The sequence below is a fragment of the Artemia franciscana genome, chromosome 4 (genome assembly GCF_032884065.1).
Source record: "Artemia franciscana chromosome 4, ASM3288406v1, whole genome shotgun sequence".
Taxonomy (NCBI): Eukaryota; Metazoa; Arthropoda; class Branchiopoda; order Anostraca; family Artemiidae; genus Artemia; species Artemia franciscana.
This window is the reverse complement of record NC_088866.1, coordinates 18,019,988-18,040,785: the sequence shown is the minus strand read 5'-3', so window position 1 is coordinate 18,040,785 and position 20,798 is coordinate 18,019,988. Positions and strand designations below refer to the sequence as shown.

The window sequence follows — 20,798 nt, the reverse complement described above, 5'->3', positions numbered from 1 at the left end:
TCCAAGGAAAGATCCTCCCACATAGCCCCCTCCCCTCAACCCCACCCCCAAAACCAAAAAAAAATCCCTGAAAATGTCTGTACACTTCCCAATTACCATTATTATATGTAAACACTGGTCGAAGTTTGTAACTTGCAGCCCCTCCCCCAGGGACTGTGGGGAGTAAATCATTCCCAAAGACATAGTTATAATGATTTTTGACTATGCGGAACAAAATGGCTATCTCAAAGTTTTGATCCGTTGACTTTGGAGAAAAAATGAGCTTGGGAGGGGGCCTATTCGCCCTCCAATTTTTTTGGTCACTTAAAAAGGGCACTAGAACTTTTCATTTTCGTTAGAATGAGCCTTCTTGCGAAATTCTAGGACCACTTGGTCGATACGATGACCCCTGGGGAAAAAAACAAAAAACAAACAAATAAATACGCACCCGTGATTTGTCTTCTGGTAAAAAATACGAAATTCGACATTTTTGTAGATAGGAGCTTGAAAATTCTGCTATAGGGTTCTCTGATACGCCAAATGCGATGGTGTGATTTTCGTTAAGATTCTATGACTTTTAGGGGGTGTTTTCCCCTATTTTCTAAAATAAGGCAAATTTTCTCAGGCTCGTAACTTTTGATGGGTAAGACTAAACTTGATGAAACTTATCTATTTAAAACCAGCATTAAAATGCGATTCTTTTGATGTAGCTATTGGTATCAAAATTACATTTTTTAGAGTTTCGTTTACTATTGAGCCAGGTCTCCATACAGATCTCCTTACTACAGTTCGTTACCACAAACTGTTTGATAAAAGGATATTGGAGAGCTAGCAGCGCTTCTCTCAAGCCCATTCATTTCCGAACACATCCAGTCAAAATTTTGAGACAGCAATTTCGTTCAGCATAGTAGAACGATCCATCAACTATTTCTTTAGGGGTATTGGGTGTGCCAAACCCCACAATCGTGCAATCGGCCCATTATGCTTTAAAACTAAACGTTGCTTTAAACTAAATCAAAAGGCATTTTGCTCTTGGTTGCCAAGAAAACACCTCAGCAATGCATCGAAAACGACTGGGATTATTAAGTTCAACCTTTTGGTGCAAATAACATTACTACTTCTGCTCTTATAATTAAAATAAATAAAAAGAGTGTAAGTGTTTCTGCTCTTATAATTAAAATAAATAAAAAGAGTGTAAGTGTAACCAGGCTGTCAAAGAACATAGATAGAATCTTTTGGGAATGATTTTATTTTATTTTTCAGGTCAACTTCAGAAGCTATAAAATTAAATTAAGAGTTATTGTTTGTGTCAGAATTAAAAATTGTTGAAAAGGATTCTCCAACATACAATTAGCAACCCAAACTATGGATTCTTATAGGAACAAACTGAAAAGATATAGAATATTGTTTTTTGTCATGAAAAAGACTATGTCAATAAAAATCGAACAGAAATTAATTTAAAAAACTTTTTCCACAAGACATGTTTTTCAAGGAAAAGTAAAGAGCTCCATTAACCCAAAAAAGAGCGAAATAAAGTCAAATTCGTAAGGCTTCAAGCGTAAAACTACCACTATTCACTGTCAATAAAAAAATGAAACTCAAAACGAGCAGAAATTACAATAAATAGCTGAGTCAAACTCAAAACGAGCAAAAATTAACATTAGTACCGCTGATAACCCCCATGCCTTCTCAAGACCAGAACATAATTTGCGCTTTACTGAAAACAAAGCACGTTTTAAGTGGTTTCATTTTTGTTTTACTTTCATAAAAAGAAATATCAAAACTCTAAGGAATAAATATCAGTATATGTCAATTAAACGGACATATACATATACTTTTTTTTCAGTAAAGCGTCAATATATATTGTAGATGGCCCTATATATAGTAGATGACAATTGTGTCGGTATTAGGATTACGGCTTTTTCTATGATTACTGTTACTATTAAATATAGTAGATGGCACTCGTGTCGGTATGATTACTGCCCTTTGTACAATTACTGCTACCATTACTTATAGTAGATGGCAATTGTGTTGGTATTGTGATGACTGTCCCTCTTATGGTTACTATTACTTTTATGTATAGTAAATGGCAATTTTGTCGGTATTATGATTGCTGCTCCTTCTCTGAATAGCATTAAAGATATTATTGCTGTTTATGAATAATTAAACTTTGTTATTTAAATTATGATGAAGTTAAAAACAAATCTTTAACATCAAGTAAACACTGACGTCGAAACTTCGATCGGAAAGCAACACAATGAATGAAGAAGTCAAACCTCAAATAAACAAAACTGCAATAAAACTTAAAATAACATAAATAATAACGAATAAGATGGGACATTCCATTTATATCCCCTCCCCCTGTGGCTGATTTTGAAAATCAAATTGAAGACGGTACTTATTTTTACCGACAGTAGAGGGTGGGAGAGAAGTTTTTCCTGATTTGTTGCTTTGATTTTGACTTATTGTTATATAGGGACTTTGAAAAATAAATCAATTCAATGAAAGTGTATAACACTTAAAGCATAAATAAAAAATGAAATATTCTGCTTCACCAAAACAAACCTATAGACGATGCTTAAAAAGGTAGCTTTTTATGATGAATAAAGTTGTTTTATTTTCGAGTCAGGCAAATACTTCAGAATATTTGATAAAAAGAAAATGATTTTGTTAAGAAGAAGAAAAAAAATATGCCGTAATTTTAGTAGCATGAGCTCTGGGCTTTAATTATAAACTCTCTTTTTGTGTAAACTCTCTATTTTTGTGTTAAAATTGAAGATTATGGACCTACTCACCTTAATATTGGTAACACAGATAAAGAAGAGATTCATGACTTTTCCTAGTCAATAGAACAGCATTAAAAATTTTGAATAAAAATCCATAAATAAAAACAATAATTGTTTTTGCTACTTAGTACTTGCTCCTCAGCGCTCTTTGTATTAGGAGCTAAAAGGCAAATGGAAATAAAACAGGTAATTACTGGCCACTTAGATGAATAGACTTCCACTATTTTATTTCTGATAATGTGATCAGGGGCGGATCCAAGATTTTCTTTAGGGGGGGGATTGCATAATAGGTTGCTTCGATAAACTTGCGAACAAAAAAAAATACCCACAATTTAAAGGGAACCTCGACAATTATATGTCGTTTGTAGGTAGTGGAAATGGTCGTAAATTAAATCTAATATCTGGTGAGGGTTTTCTAATAAATCTGTTGAAATTAAAATGGTATAAAAATATTTATACAAAAAATTGTAAGTTATAAAAACCACACCGCCATAAAACAAAATAAAAAGCTGTTCACCAGGTATAAAACAAATATGATATTTAATATTTTCTGCATAATTTTTTGCCTTTGCACTTCTGACCGCTATAGCGAGTGAATTAAGCTTTTTATTGTAAAAGACAATTGGTATTGAATCATCTTTTTCGGTCATGCACTCTTTGTCACAATCTGTGTAGGTCAAACCATTAGCATGTCGCCTAACTTTGTGGCATCGCTTAGTAACTATGATAATAATAAAGAGTAGGAAATGAAGATAAAGATACAGCTTGTATATTCGTAAAAGATATACCGAATTTTACATACTAGTTGAATATACAACAGTCTTCGCTGTCCCATTGTCTGTGCGTATAAATAGATTGTCAGGTTTACCGACCCTCAAAGATGCAACATACAATTGTACATTGGTAAAGCAATCTGTATTAAGATCTATACCGCATTTTTCTAGTGATTGCCCTTGAGCTTTGTTGATGGTGGTTGCAAATGCTAATCGAATTGGGAATTGCAATCTTTTAAATTGAAAAAGCAGATCCGTTGGAATCATGGGAATGCGAGGAATAAGAACAGCCTCACCCTCATAAGGCCCTGTCAAGATTGTGGCATCTATTAGGTTTTCCATTTTTTTTTTTTTACGGCAAGTCGCGTGCCATTGCAAAGCTTTGGTGGGTTGATATTTCTTAAAAGTATTATTGGTACGCCTATTTTTAGTTGTAGCAGGTCTGGTGGACACTCTGAAGGATCTATGGAATTTAAAAATTCAGATGGATAATTAACCGCTTCATTTGGTTCCGAAATACAAATTAACTGCGTAAAACTTGCGAATATACAACATTCTTCGCTGTCCAATTCTCGCTGCATATAAATAGATTGTCAGGTTTACCGACCCTCGAACATGCAACGTACAATTGTCCATGGGAAAAACAATCAGTATTAAGATCAATACCACATTTTTCTAATGATTGACCTTGAGCTTTGTTAATGGTGATTGCAAATGCTAATCGAATTGGGAATTGCAATCTTTTAAATTGAAAAGGCAGATCTGTTGGAATCATGGGAATGCGAGGAATAAGAACAGCCTCACCCTCAAAAGGCCCTGTCAGGATTGTGGCCTCTATTAGGTTTTCCATTGTTTTTTTTACGGCAAGTCGAGTGCCATTGCAAGGCTTTGGTGGGTTTATGTTACGTAACAATATTATTGGTACGCCTATTTTTAGTTGTAGCACGTGTGGTGGAAACCCTGAAAGATCTATGGAATTTAAAAATTCAGATGGATAATTAACCGCTTCATTTGGTTCCAAAACTGTGTCGACTGACTTGTAAAGGACTGCCTGGTCTTGAATCTTGGTCAAAACAATATTGTTGATTTCGTGGACGTCTATATTTTTGGGTGCGAGAATCGCTCTTTCACTTAGCCATTTATTAATTTTATAATTTTTTAGAATATTCGGAAATATATTTTCAATCAATTCATTTTTGGACGTCACTAAATTACAGAAATCAGCAGGTAGTTGTATACGTCCTGAAATTGAGTCTACTGGGAGCTTTCCGTTTCCCATTGCTAGCAATTGATCTGAAAATGTTTGACCAGAGTCATCGTTTTGCAATCGGACACGCATATTTGTAGTTAATTTTAATGTTTTTACGTGTGCCCATAAATTAGAATTTTTCAGGCAAGCATTCATTTCGTCTGCAGGAGTTGATCTAGGTATTATAGGTAATGTTTGCCTGAAATCTCCTGCAAGCAATATTAATGTGCTGCCAAAGGGTTTCGAATTCCCTCTTAAATCTTTCAAGCATTGATCCAGAGCCTCGAGCGATTTTTTGTGTGCCATTGTGCACTCATCCCAAATAATAAGTTTGCATTGCTGCAATACTTTACCCATCCCAGATGATTTGGAAATATTGCACGTGGGAGTTTCTGTAGAATGCAAGTTCAGAGGCAATTTCAAAGCGGAATGAGCAGTTCTTCCACCAGGCAGCAATGTTGCGGCTATTCCGGATGACGCAATTGCCAACGCTATATCATTTTTAGATCGAATTGATGCCAGAATCAGTTTTATCACAAACGTTTTACCAGTACCTCCTGGCGCATCCAAAAAGAAAATTTCTCCAACGTTGTTATCGACACAATGCATTATCGTATCATAAATGTCTTTTTGTTCCGACGTTAACTTGGAAATGTTATTTTGTACATACGACAATGGATCACTCGTACTGTAACTTTGTTCACGATCCAATTCTACACATGTCGAAACAGCAGCGATACGGTTAGGTGAAGGCATTCCCAAACCCTGAAGAGGTTTGTTTGCCATACTTATGCAAATATCTTCTATAACAACTAAAGTGTAGTTATAAATTTCTGGTGTAAAATCAAAAGTCATGTCTGACGTCTCTAACTGTTTTCGATGAAGTATATCTTCGGACATTTTTGACTTATATTTTTCCCATAAATCTGTAGGAGCTGATGGAGAGCAAGTTGTTAAAATGATGCCAAACAATGCACGAATTTGACTTGGGGTTGACGTTTCGCATTCGTCATTGATGCAGTTATCCCAGTGTTGGTCATTCTCCAATAAATTCAGAGCTTGGCATGCACTACGGTAAGTGTCATGTATAGTACCATTTACAGTCCTCAAATACTCAAAGGATGTCGGACCGGGTACATTCACCAAAAGCAGGCGTAGAAGAAGCATTCATGTTGATTGGGGTGAACGGTGTAGAGTCTTCCTATCGTGGTATCTTTGAAGATGGTAGGTTGGCCGTCGACTGACTTACCCTGTTTTCGACGTTCAAATACTTTATTTTTAGTATTCCACGTGTAATACGAAGGCACTTCAGTATACAGCAGTTTTTTTGCAAAAGAATCATTTTTGCAAAGCGAAAAAAAAGCTGTTAATGTTGTATCCGGTGGATTCAGGACTCTTTGTTGCACGTTGGTTTCCGTGAAATAAACACGTTGACCATTCTGTAAATGTACCGCTAAGTGAACAACAGCTGGACTACGTTCATGTATCGGAAATGAAAGAATTCGCCAAACAGCTTCATTACTGCTTATGTATCTTCCAGCCTGATATTCTACGATTTCATCGAAATCTTTGATTTCGGACTGCAAGCCAAAAACTGCCATGTCACTGCCTTTGTTGACGTATTTACATATATATTTTATTGCCTTTACGGAGTTACAGTATTCAACGTTTATATGGGCATTAAATGTTTTTGATAATAAAGGGGAATATGGAACAACCCACTGGTTATCTACTTCGATGGTGGTACCGTTACGCTTCTTTATTATTGCTGTTTTACCGCCATCTTCAGTAGATCTTCTTCTATATTGTGGGTAACCATCATTGCCAGTAATTGTTTTGGGTACTAAAAGTCGAGGATATTGCTTTGTGCACCTTCCTTTGGCCATGCATGGTGAATTTTCGTTCAGTGCACCGCAAGGTCCATGTATCATATTTTTTACAATAATATCATGTAACCCCTTATCGACATTTTTATCAGGTATTTCAGCGGAAATCACATCATCAATTTCGTTTGAAGTAATTTTTTTATGTAGCCAGATTAGTATATGCGCGTGTGGCAAACCTCGTTTTTGCCATTCCACTGAGTACATCCAGCATCGCACTGACCCAAACACTTCATGTTTTACAAGGTAGTTTATCAGTGATTTCAACTTTTGCCGGAAGACACGTGCCGTAATGTCATGCCTATGAACCGCCGATTGTCCTTGAAGTAAAAGCTGCAGTATCTCGTCCCAAGATTGATTACATGTAAATGTAATAAATAAATCTGGACGACCATAGAGACGAACATACGCAATAGCATCTTGAGCATATTCATGCATATGACGGGGACTGCCAGCATATGACGAAGGTAAAATTGTTAATCTTCCAACGTTTGTGGTATTACCGTCATTTATAACTGCATCTCGCAAATGAATGTATTGTTCAGAGCGGAGCTTGGTCTGATTCAGGTGGATATATAGCAAACGTTCTGATTCAATTTTAGCATACATATCCACGACAAATTGGTGAAACAATTCACGGCATTTTAAAATATAATTTTCTTCATCCTGCCGAATCATTAGTCTATAGGAATAATAATGCATTGCACTGCATTTCTTATTCATTTCTTTGTTAGTGGCTGGATTCATCAATTTAATATTAAAGTGATAGCCGTCGGCTCCATCCCAAAAAATGATAGGATATTGTAGGGCATCGTAGCATCGATGAGTTTCAGCAATTCTTAACAACTGAGCGTTTCGCTTATGTAGAATAATATCTCGAGGTAAAAACTGATCACCGACCATAACGATTGCCACTTCGTCGATAGTCGGAGCATTGTATCTACGCACATGTTGGCCAGGAGGCGTTTTGTCAGCGGAAATAACAATTTTATGAGTATCAGTAGGCATCAAATCGATGGCTGTTTTGAACAGACGCACTAAATTATTATTTTCGTGGAAAAGATGTTGCAATTGGGAAACGATTGTCCTTTCAACGTTGGGAGAAATTTCGCAACGTGCATTCAATTCAGAATTTCTATCACTGATGAAGTACAATTGTAAAAATTTATGATTCTCGCCTAAGAATGGTAGAAGGGACCCTGCTTTATGATAAATTTGCCCTTTTACTTTGAAAGTAGACATAAATTGATCTGGATTTTCGATTTGGGCTCCAAACGACGTCATTTGGAAATATGAGTTGTATTGTCTGATTTTTGAAAAAAAACGCTTAGATTCTGACGTAGTTCCAGTAAGGAAAGTCTTCAATGGCTCTGGTGGTGCAGCCAATAGAGGAAGTTTAACTTTTCCTGAGGCGCAACACATTCCCATTGTTTCACCATTGAATTTCAAGGCCTTGCAATAGGGACAAATTTTAGACATTGTCCCGATTTGAACACATCTACTCAAGCTATAATCATCGACTGGGTTGTACCTGAATGCCAGGCGATAACTTTCAGATTGCTCTGATTCCTCGGCACGCTTTCTTTTCTTACTTTCTCTATCAGCAGCAAGCCTGATTTCTTGCTGTTCTTGTAATTCCTCGGCACGCTTTCTTTTCTTACTTTCTCTATCAGCAGCAAGCCTGATTTCTTGCTGTTCTTGTAATTCCTCGGCACGCTTTCTTTTCTTACTTTCTCTATCAGCAGCAAGCCTGATTTCTTGCTGTTCTTGTAATTCCTCGGCCCGCCTTCTTTTTTCACATTCTCTTTTAGCAGCAAGTCTGCTTCTGCGTTGCTCTGGTAGTTCCTCGGCATGCTTTCTTTTTTCACTTTCTCTTTTAGCAGCAAGTCTGCTTTCGCGTTGCTCTGGTAGTTCCTCGGCACGCTTTCTTTTCTGACTTTCTCTATCAGCAGCAAGTTTTCTGGCATAGACTCTTTGAGCATCTTCATCAGTCATTATAAACTTAAGCATTAATAGAATTCTACGCGAACATACGTCTTATATAACTTGAATGACGTCACGCCTTCAAAGCAAAAATGATGGCAGCTAATTTCATGACGTCAGCCGAAACATGACGGCGAACATATGTCTTATATAACTTGAATGACGTCACCTTCAAAGCAAAAATGACGGCAACTAATTTCATGACGTCAGCCGAAACATGACGTCACCTGATCCATCCACAGACAGACAGACAACTTATTTTTATACTAGCTGTTGGGGTGGCGCTTCGCGCCACCCCAACACCTAGTTGGTGGGGGCGCTTCGCGCCCCCCCCAAGCCCCCCCGCGCGCGTAAGTCGTTACGCGCCATATTAGTTACGCGCCATTGTAGTTGTGTCCCTATGTCCCACCTGTGAATATAGATAGATATATTATATATATGTTTTTAACTACGTATATATATATATATATATATATATATATATATATATATATATATACATATATATATATATATATATATATATACATATATATATGGTTTTAACTACGTAAAACTTGCGAATATACAACATTCTTTGCTGTCCCATTGTCTTTGCATATAAATAGATTGTCAGGTTTACAGACTCTTGAACATGCAACATATAATGGTCCATGGGAAAACAATCTGTATTCAGATCTATACCTCATGATTCTAATGATTGCCCTTGAGCTTTGTTGATGGTGATTGCTAATCGACCATTCCCTGTCCCGGTGTCCCGGTCGTCATTTACATCCCCCTGTTTCCCCCGGTGTCCCCGTTGTAGTTGTGTCCCTGTGTCCCGGTCGTCATTTATATTCCCTGTGTCCCGGTCGTCATTTGTATCCCGGTGTCCCGGTCTGTATATACATTCGTTTTTTAGTTTTGTTTTTCTCCTTTATTTTTTTCCTTTTTTAGCTTATTTAGATTTTTAGATTTTTTAGTTTTTTTATTAGTTTTTAGTTTTTTTTTTCTTTTTAGTTTTTTTGTCCCGGTCATCATTTATATCCCCCTGTTTCCCCCGGTGTCCCCGTTGTAGTTGTGTCCCTGTGTCCCGGTCGTCATTTATATTCCCTGTGTCCCTGTCGTCATTTGTATCCCGGTGTAGGCCTACCGGTCTGTATTTACATTCGTTTTTTAATTTTGTTTTTTTTTTTTTAGTTTTTTATTGGTTTTTACCTTTATTTTAGCTTATTTTTCAGTTTTTTCCTTTTTTTTAGTTTTTTTTTTAGTTTTTAGTTTTTTTAGTTTTTTACCTTTTTTTAGTTTTTTTTAGTTTTTTTAGTTTTTTAGCTTTTTTATTTTTTTTTATTAGTTTTTAGTTTTTTTGTAGTTTTTGCCTTTTTTTAGTTTTTTTAGTTTTTTAGCTTTTTTATTAGTTTTTAGTTTTTTTTTGTAGTTTTTGCCTTTTTTTAGTTTTTTCGTTTTTTAGTTTTGTTTTTTTTTAGTTTTTTATTGGTTTTTACCTTTATTTTAGCTTATTTTTCAGTTTTTCCTTTTTTTTAGTTTTTTTTAGTTTTTAGTTTTTTTAGTTTTTTACCTTTTTTTAGTTTTTTTTAGTTTTTTTTAGTTTTTTAGCTTTTTTATTTTTTTTTATTAGTTTTTAGTTTTTTTTGTAGTTTTTGCCTTTTTTTATTTTTTTTAGTTTTTTAGCTTTTTTATTAGTTTTTAGTTTTTTTGTAGTTTTTGCCTTTTTTTAGTTTTTTTAGTTTTTTAGCTTTTTTATTTTTTTTATTAGTTTTTAGTTTTTTTTGTAGTTTTTGCCTTTTTTTAGTTTTTTCAGTTTTGACGTCACCTGATCCAGTTTTTTCAGGTGACGTCACCTGATCCACGATCCACAGATCCACAGACAACTTATTTTTATATATATAGATAGTTTTTTTTTTACTTATGTCCTGGTCGTCATTTATACTCCCTGTGTCCCGGTGCTTTGTTGATTGCTAATCGAACATTCCTTTTGTCCTGGTCGCTTTCTCTTTGAGTTTCGTCATTTATTTTTTTCTTTTTTAGTTCTTTTAGTTTTTATCTTTTTTAGTTTTTTTTAGTTTTTTAGATGAAAATTTTTTTTAGTTTTTTCCTTTTTTTCTTTTTAGTTTTTTATTGGTTTTTACCTTTATTTTAGCTTATTTTTCAGTTTTTTCCTTTTTTTAGTTTTTTTTTATTTTTTATTTTTTTTAGTTTTTTACCTTTTTTTAGTTTTTTTAGTTTTTTTAGTTTTTTAGCTTTTTTACTTTTTTTATTAGTTTTTAGTTTTTTTTTGTAGTTTTTGCCTTTTTTTAGTTTTTTCAGTTTTTTTTTTAGTTTTTTATTGGTTTTTACCTTTATTTTAGCTTATTTTTCAGTGTTTTCCTTTTTTTTAGTTTTTTTTAGTTTTTTTCGTTTTTGACCTTTTTTTTAGTTTTTTTAGTTTTTTTAGTTTTTTAGCTTTTTTATTTTTTTTATTAGTTTTTAGTTTTTTTTGTAGTTTTTGCCTTTTTTAGTTTTTTCAGTTTTGACGTCACCTGATCCAGTTTTTTCAGGTGACGTCACCTGATCCATCCACAGACAGACAACTTATTTTTATATATATAGATATATAGATATATATATATCTATATATATGTTTTTAACTACGTAAAACTTGCGAATATACAACATTCTTTGCTGTCCCATTGTCTGTGCATATAAATAGATTGTCAGGTTTACCGACTCTTGAACATGCAACATATAATGGTCCATGGGAAAACAATCCGTATTCAGATCTATACCTCATGATTCTAATGATTGCCCTTGAGCTTTGTTGATGGTGATTGCTAATCGACCATTCCCTGAGTCGCCATCGTCATTTATATATCCCCCTGTGCACCCCGGCGTCCCCTTTGTAGTTATGTCCCTGTGTCCCGGTCGTCATTTATATTCCCTGTGTCCCGGTCGTCATTTGTGTCCCGGTGTTCCAGTCTGTGATTTCTCTTTGAGTGTCCCGGGCGTCATTTATATTCCTTGTGTCCCGGTGTCCCGGTCGTCATTTATATCCCCCTGTGCCCCCCGGCGTCCCCATTGTAGTTGTGTCCCTGTGTCCCGGTCGTCATTTATATTCCCTGTGTCCCGGTCGTCATTTGTATCCCGGTGTCCCGGTCTGTATATACATTCGTTTTTTAGTTTTGTTTTTCTCCTTTATTTTTTTCCTTTTTTCTTTTTTTTCTTTTTTAGTTTATTTAGATTTTTAGATTTTTTAGTTTTTTTATTAGTTTTTAGTTTTTTTGTAGTTTTTACCATTTTTTTAGTTTTTTTAGTTTTTTTTTTTTACTTATGTCCTGGTCGTCATTTATACTCCCTGTGTCCCGGTCGTCATTTGTGTCTCGGTGCTTTGTTGATTGCTAATTTATATTATATTTATATTTATATTTTTTATATTTATTAATATTTTTTTAGTTTTCTTTTTCTCTTATTTTTCAGTTTTTTCCTTTTTTATAGTTTTTTCTTTTTTAGTTTTTAGTTTTTTTTGTTTTTTACCTTTTTTTTAGTTTTTTTTAGTTTTTTAGCTTTTTTAGTTTTTTTTATTAGTTTTTAGTTTTTTTTTTAGTTTTTGCCTTTTTTTAGTTTTTTCAGTTTTTTTTAGTTTTTAGTTTTTTACCTTTTTTTAGTTTTTTTTAGTTTTTTAGCTTTTTTAGTTTTTTTTCTTTTTAGTTTTTTTTTGTAGTTTTTACCTTTTTTAGTTTTTTTTCTTCTTTTGTATTAGTGTGAAATAATTCAGACGTCATATGCGGACAAACACGACGTCACTCGACAGACAGACAGACAGACATAACCCACAAACAATTTATTTTTATATATATTTATTCATATTTTTTTAGTTTTCTTTTTCTCTTTTATTTTTCAGTTTTTTCCTTTTTTTTAGTTTTTTTCTTTTTTAGTTTTTAGTTTTTTTTAGTTTTTTACCTTTTTTTAGTTTTTTTTAGTTTTTTTAGTTTTTTAGCTTTTTTAGTTTTTTTATTAGTTTTTATTTTTTTTGTAGTTTTTGCCTTTTTTTTTATTTTTTTCAGTTTTTTTTTTAGTTATTAGATTTTTACCTTTTTTTTAGTTTTTTTTTAGTTTTTTAGCTTTTTTAGTTTTTTTTCTTTTTAGTTTTTTTTTAGTTTTTACCTTTTTTAGTTTTTTTCTTCTTTTGTATTAGTGTGAAATAATTCAGACGTCATATGCGGACAAACATGACGTCACCTGATCCATGCACAGATCCACACACAGACAACTTATTTTTATATATATAGAAGATATATTTATTCATATTTTTTTAGTTTTCTTTTTCTCTTTTATTTTTCAATTTTTTCCTTTTTTTAGTTTTTAGTTTTTTTTAGTTTTTTACCTTTTTTTAGTTTTTTTTAGTTTTTTTAGTTTTTTAGCTTTTTTAGTTTTTTTATTAGTTTTTATTTTTTTTGTAGTTTTTGCCTTTTTTTATTTTTTTCAGTTTTTTTTTAGTTATTAGATTTTTACCTTTTTTTAGTTTTTTTTAGTTTTTTAGCTTTTTTAGTTTTTTTTCTTTTTAGTTTGTTTTGTAGTTTTTACCTTTTTTAGTTTTTTTCTTCTTTTGTATTAGTGTGAAATAATTCAGACGTCATATGCGGACAAACATGACGTCACCTGATCCACACACAGATCCATATGCGGACAAACATGACGTCACCTGATCCACACACAGATCCACACACAGACAACTTATTTTTATATATATAGATATATATATATATATATATATATATATATATATATATATATATATATATATATATATATATATATAGATATATATAGCAGTTTCGACAATTTTATGGACAAATATATGCAATCCCTGTACAAAAACGTGAACATGTTTTGTGACTGGTTGGTATTGAGAGGGGGAGAAATTTTGAAGCAATAGTATAGTTGCATTCCGTTTCCGTGGTTAACTCAAGTTGCCTGCATTTCCACTTTTTATCAGCGTTTTATTAGTAAATGTAAGAAAAAAAAATCTATGCCATTTTAGTGATCCAAAGTGAAAATTCACAGACCCATCTATACCAACTATATAAAATATATGTATATATATATATATATATATATATATATATATATATATATATATATATATATATATATAAACACAGAATTATTTCCCTTCTTTTATAAACAGTTTTTTCAAAATCTATTCTTCTTAAATGATTACTGCGACCTTTGAAGGAGTATTTCGACTCATATATTTAGTTTTAAGTATATACTTATACGAACCTTTATTAAAGTTCTAGAGAGTTTTGCCTTTATTTTAATGTTTTAGGATGAACAGAAGAGGTGATGTGGCATATGTGATTATTGTTGAAAGTCATAATATTTTTTTTGTCTGACACAGAAATCTGTCTCTCGTGTCGAACTCCGATAATCTAACCTTGCCTTTAGCGGACGTTGCCTAAATAGCCAGCTGTTGTCCTGAATCGAACAAAAGTCAAGCTTTTCTTTTCCTATAAATTAGAAAATAATACAGATCTTTCTACTGTGTCGTTTCTCTGTTGTTTTAAGGTTTCAACTCCCTCCCTCCCACCCTGGGTAAAGTAAGTATTTTATTAAATAATAACTTCAGCAAAATTGTCTGTTTTATCAGAAGAGCCTGATTTTCTCAGCAGTTTCTGATTGATACATGCTTCTTCTATTTTTAAAGTTTTTATTTTTCGTTTGCTTATGCATTTGGTTAAAATGTATTTTTCAATATATAAAAGAATGTTCGTACATAAGCGTTTAGTTACTTCTAACCAGCCGTAACCCTTTGTCTATAGGATCGTAACACCCAGTTCGAAAAACGATGTTCAACAACAGTTGACCTTTGTTCAACTGTTACGTTTTAATAGGCTAATTTACTTCATAGCAGAAAGAGGAGGCTGGTCCTCATTGAGCCACAAGTATTTCGTCGCCTCAAAATTTCACTGCTTAATAGATATTCCATTCCTACCGCATCTGGAAAGTCGATGTGAAATATTCAAAGTTTAAGGTTTTATGGATTTAACCTCTGGAACAGCATAAAAACGGTGTTGCAATTATATCACAGCCGTGAAAACGTCAGATACAAGGTGTAAACGTGACAGTGACAATAACATGATAATAGCTAAATCGCATTGTGAACGCGCCTTTAGTGAAATAACGGTCCAATCAAAGTCAGTATATAGTTTCGAAGGAGTGGTTGAACCCCCGAAACTTTCCCAGTTGAGATATAATTGCAACACTGTTTTTATGCTTTTCTCAAGGATAGGATTAACAGAAATGTATGTTCAGTTACACTTAGATCCTTCTTATCTACGTTACCCTGCTCATCCTCAGTTTCAGAATAGCTCTTTTAAGCTTTTACAGTATAGTAATATTAGCAGTTAAAGGCTTTAAACTGCTAATATGGGTTTATAGTATAACCCCGGTTTTAAGGGTAAATAGTCGCTCTGAGAGCTGCACTTTCTTTAATGTTTTAATGATTAGTTCGTGATCTAGGTTAATATTTTGTAGTTTACATAATAACTTAAGCGATCCTACACTGAAAGTAAAATAAAAAAATAAAAAATTCTGGAAATACACATTATTAAGGTTGGGTAGTTAGAACCTAACAAAAAACAAAACTAATTTTAAAATGTTCAGGTATTTTTCTTGTTTTAATTAAAAAGTTAAATTTATTGCTCAGACACCATAAATATTTTTGCAGTCTACATAATAACTTTAGCGATCCTGAACTAAGAACTAAAATAAAATAAAATTATCTTGTCGAAAGATAAACGTGTATTAATATTGCATTCACTTATTCCGTCATATATGGTCACAACCTACGATTATTATCATCATTCGTCAAGCTTGTACATAAATATGCAGATTGTAAAAATGTGATCTTATTTTTAAAACTTTTTGTTTTTTAACTAGAAAAGGCACTAGATGTAGCAATTTTCTTTAAGATGAGCCATTAAACAGCTTTTTATGATTTTCCAGTGCCCAGCTATCTGAGCTGGAAAAAAACAGAAAAAAAAATGCCTTCGATGCAGAATATTGTGGTTGCTGTGACTTTTCTTGATTTTCAAACCAATATATTTTCCTTGTTATTCAAGCCAAGGGACAGTTAGTTTCCTATAAATGGGTTTCCTATAAAGGGGTATTGGACAAGGGTTTCTAATAGTGTACTTCCTTTTTTGGTCTGACTGTATTTTCAGGAGTCGGTAGTTTAGTGATCTGACTGTATTTTACTTTTTACAATGGGACATGACCATCTCTTACTAAGCTGCTAGCTACCGGTGCAACCCAGATAAAAAAAAAGTTTTTATAACTAACAGTAAAGAGCAACATTAAAACTCAAAATGAACTCAAATTACTCCGCATATGAAGGGCTTGCCCCTTGAAGCTAAAGTTTTAGCTTTTTTAAAAAAGTACCTATTCTAGTTAAACGACCCTTGTATTTAACGTGCCATTCTTAAAAAATTGGGACAAACAGTCAAACTTTAGCGTAAAGGGCAAGGCATCGAGGAGGGGGAATAACCTTTTCGTATATGGCATAATTTCTGTTCGTTTTGAGTTTTAATGTTGCTCCTTTATTTCAGTTGAAAATACTTGTTTTTCATTTAATTTCTGATGGTTTTTCAAATGATGGCGGTAAATCTGGGTCGCCCTCCGTGAATTCCTTCCCCTCACGGGAAACTCTTCTGTAGGAAGTTCCTTACAGTTTGTTGTCACGAACTGTTTGGAAAACTTTAAGAGATTTCATGGCTTGATATTGAAGTTCGTTTCTGAAAGTTTCGTTGTTGCTGCTTTCTTCTAAATATCACAGAAAGACTATCCGAAAAGCGATTGTCTGCAAATCTCAAACTTCTGTAATGATAATTTTTTCGTTCTTTTTTTTTTCAGTACTATTATGCGCTTACAAACTTTTGCAATGATAATTCTTTCGTTCTGTTTTCTTTTTCATTGCTATTATGCGCTTAAAAACTTTTGCAATGATAGTTTTTTCGTTTTTTTTTTTTTTTTTTTTTTTTTTTTTTTTTTTTTTTTTTTTTTTTTTTTTTTTTTTTTTTTTTTTTTTTTTTAGTGCTATTACGCTTAGTAATTTGCTTAGTAGAAATGTTCAGCGTTAACTAGCATATTTATTATAAATTGAATGGGCAAAAGATTCTTGTTTCTGGGTTTGAAACTTGGCAGCATCATCTTAGTAGAATGAATATGAAAAGCCATTTCATTTTAGAAAAAAAGTTGACGTTAATTGCAATATTGTTAATGTTTTTGAACAATCGTCCCAGCACAACCGTATGAGAAACCACATTATCCAGCTACACGCTTTGATTTTTGTCAATTTTTTTTCTATAAATTTTTATTTGTGACGAAATGGTTCGGGTGTGCTCCAGGACCCAATTATTATTAACGTTCATTAATATTTGTTATTACCTAATATGGCCGGCAATAAAATTGCCGCCTAAAATTACTATAATAGATAAAAGGGGATAATACCGCAGTCCATTCTTTTCTTAGAGTAATTCAAAATTCTTAGAATTTTGTGCTATCCGTCGTCTTGGAACAGAAATAATAACAAATGCTTAATAATCAATAACAATAATTAACTTTTTGAAGACACCCTTGGAGACTTTATTTTTCTTCTTCTGTATAATTGCGGAAAGTTTTGCATGTGTTTTTTTTCTTCAGTCCCACACAGAAGGGGCTAACGTGGTAGCCCATTCTGTGCTTTGAGCAATTCAATATTCTTATAATTCTGTGTTATCTGTCGTCTAGGAACGAAAATTACAGCAAGTGATATTTTACTATAGTTGAGTTCTGGAATACACCCTTAGAAACCTTTCCCGCGTTTGATAACTACTAATGCTACTACTAATAACCCACTGCAGAACCAAGCCACCTACGGCCAACATCAACGTAAGAACGCTCCTCCTGCTTCCAAATCTATTCAAAGTCTGCACCCTCTATTCAAGTCTCATTGGCCTTAATTCTTTCCTTACAACATCTTCTCTCATCCTTTCTCTCATTATAGCCCTAGAAAGCCGGATTAAGCCACATTTTTCGTACAGCTTACTGTATGAGATATGGTCTGTCACCCAAAACAATCCGTTGGCAATTTCTCTGGAAAACATCTAGTAAATCCTCCTCTGTTTTTTGGAGTGCCTATGTGTCAGAATCATGCTTGACCATTACCGTTACTTTAGCTTCCAGAATTCTAATGTGGGTTCGCAGATTTATCTTCCTATTGTTTCAAATTTTTTTTCAACCGTGAAAAAACATCTTGGAACTTCGCTATTCTACTTTTAACATCTTCACTCCACCCACCACCTTTACTAATAATACTACTGAGGTAAGTGAGGCTGTCTACTTAATAGATCTTCTTATTACCCATCGCCTTTTCACCTTCACTTATTTTTATTCTTAGGGGCTTAGTCTTTTTGACATTAATTTTCAAACCTATTCTTGCTCCCTGAATTCGTAATACTTTTAAAAATTCATTCATTATGCCAGTATTGTTTTTCATTTAAGGTGCTTAAATAATCAGCAGAATCTTAATCTCGAAAATTTCTACTTCCCCATTCGATTCCTTGTCCTCCATTGCCTTTCCTGTGCTCCTTAGAACAAAGTCCATTAAAATGATCCATATAAATGGGGAAAAACTTCTTAACTCCTAATTTAATACGAACCAGCTCATATCCTCATTTTAAACCTTAACCGCAGCAACATTATTCTGGTACTTTGCAGAAGTCACTTACTATTGAATTGTGTTCAAAGACACTTATTGAAATATATTACAATTGTTTACTTTTTTTTGCTACAGAGTTCATTAAGCTGTAATTCATCTACTAACAGATAGAAAATTCTCGGTATGTTTATCTATAGTATGAGCTAACAAAATTTATGGTTGGTGCCAAAGACTCTATGGAGTTGCAAGATTTTTTTTTTCGCAAAAAATTCATTTTGATTTCCCAACTGTGTCCAACAGAACACAATAATTAAGCTTATTGTATTTAGTATTGCTAATTGTAATTGCTGCAATTACATTGTGTAATTAACATTTAATTGAACTTAGCTCTTTTTCACGAAAATTATTGTGCATGTCTTTTTTTTTTAAGTTTACAGATTATTTACTCCTTTCTTTCATTAAAAGGTCAGAAGAACTGCTGGAAGTATTGAACATGTTTATTGCCCTGGTGATTCAAAAATTCTCCTCCTGTGACTCGATTGATTGGTTGGAACTCATAAAGTGTTTACCTTCAGAATCATCCAAGTGGTTTAATCTACTATCTGATAGACAAGTTGGAATTCAGATAAAAAAAGTTGTGGCTGTTCTTATTTATTTATGTGACAGGGCAGAAAAGGAGTAAGTGTTCCTTAAAATGCTGATTTTTATTGCCAGATAATTTTTTAGATTATGTTAAAAAAGGGGCTGAAAAACAACCCCCTTTATGGTGTTTTGGACAAACGCTGAATATTCTCATCTCACGGTCAAGAGCCTTCTCTGGAAGTGCAAAGTGACGTATAATAAAATAAAATAAATAAATAATTCTTAACATAACTAAATGAAATAAATAGTCGTACCATGTAATAATAAAAAATTAGAATGAAACAGTAAGTTTGAGTCTATTGCTAAAAATTATAATGCTTAGCCTCACGATTTCTTTTTTATGGAGAGGGGGATGACACGATTTGCTAGAGAGAATTTAAAACCAACAATGATTTAATTTTAGGCCCATTTCATAAAAAAAAATACTTGAGGGTAAGGGGTCCTTCGAAACGACGAATTAGAAGCAATAAGAAAAATATGTATGAGTGTGTACTTGAATCGTTAATTTGAAAATATTCTGAAATCCAACTGAAGGAAGACTATAGAAAACAGATTGAAATATTTAACAAGCTATAATAAAGTAAGCTTTAAGCCTCCAGACTGTCTTAGGGGGTTTGCAATTATACTCCAGACGAACACGCCAGGCGAACATTCCATACGAATGTGGTCAGGACTTACTTGAAAATTTATTGCGATGATAATTTTTAGAAATAAATAATTTTTGACAGTAAGGGTTTTCATCTAATTTTTAAGAGGTGTAATATTTTCCTAATAGCCCCAAATATTCTAAAATTGTGGATATGATCAGCGGCAACGTTATAGCATTGCCTATAGTAAAGATCCATAAGGGTTCAACGTTCATTTTATTTTTTTTGTCCAGAGGCACTTCATATGGAAGGGGTGGTCATAAAAATTTTGGAGGGGGCTCAGTCTGTGCCCTTTTAACATTCAAAAGGAGATACAGTTTTTTTTTGGCTGTTACAGTTTTTGGAGTATTATGATGAAATTTTTAGAAAATGCTGAGAGGGATGCCATACACAACCAAAAATACTATGCATCCTGGTTGTCAAAAGGACGTATTAGCGATATCTAAGGATCGGCTAAGGGTATTAAGTCGAAACCTAAAGGGTATGTTGAAATGTGATTGGAGGATTACAAGGCCCCTTCCCTCAACATTAATGAAAATTTTGAAAAAGTAATTTTGTTCAAAACATGGAAAAGATCTAGCATAGTCTAAAGAAGATGTAACAATGCCTTCAGTGTTGACATAACCCCGCAAATTCCTGGTGCAAGAGTTGTAATCGAAGCCCCATGGGGGCACAAGGTTTTTACGGAATTATACAAACTTCAGATTGGGCTCATTTAATTTGCACTCGGATTTTATTGTGCCCTTATTAAGAGATCTGGTCCGTTTTAAGGGTCAAAAGTGACGGAGAGGAGCTATCCCTTCCCCCAACCACCTCTCTTTTCACAAAACACATCTAATTGAAATTTTGAGATAGCTATTTTGTTCAAAATAGTATACAATAGTATAAAGAACGTATAACAATGCCTCCAGGGTTGACACAGCCCCCCAGATCCCTGGGGCAAGGATTGTAAGTTATGCCAAGGAACATATATGGTTTTTATGGAATGTGTGGTCGTGTAAACTTCAGATGGGGCTCATTTGATTTGAAATTGGAAAATATAGTGCCCTTATTAAGAATCAAAAGTGATTTGAGAGCACCCCCCTCCATGCCCATCATTTTCCCAAACATATTCAATCAACGTTTTGACATAGCAACTTTGTTCAACGTAGTTGAAGGGTCCCGAAACTATGTTTTTGAG

At 33.4% G+C, this 20,798-nt stretch overlaps 1 protein-coding gene and 1 long non-coding RNA gene across 4 annotated transcripts in view; one reads left to right on the top strand and one right to left on the bottom strand.

The window, feature by feature from the left end:
- Positions 1-20,798, top strand: part of LOC136026091 (uncharacterized) — a 194,780-nt gene that overhangs the window by 112,601 nt on the left and 61,381 nt on the right. For all 3 annotated transcript variants that reach the window (XM_065702315.1, XM_065702313.1, XM_065702314.1), the window contains exon 12: positions 18,795-19,007. In XM_065702315.1, the coding sequence (XP_065558387.1) occupies positions 18,795-19,007 (213 nt within the window). The remainder of the gene's footprint in view (positions 1-18,794; positions 19,008-20,798) is intronic.
- On the bottom strand, positions 10,161-13,409 carry LOC136026088 (uncharacterized). The gene is made up of 2 exons (XR_010617201.1): positions 13,332-13,409; positions 10,161-13,288 (listed from the first exon to the last, which is right to left on the bottom strand). It is a non-coding gene; the product is annotated as an uncharacterized LOC136026088 (long non-coding RNA).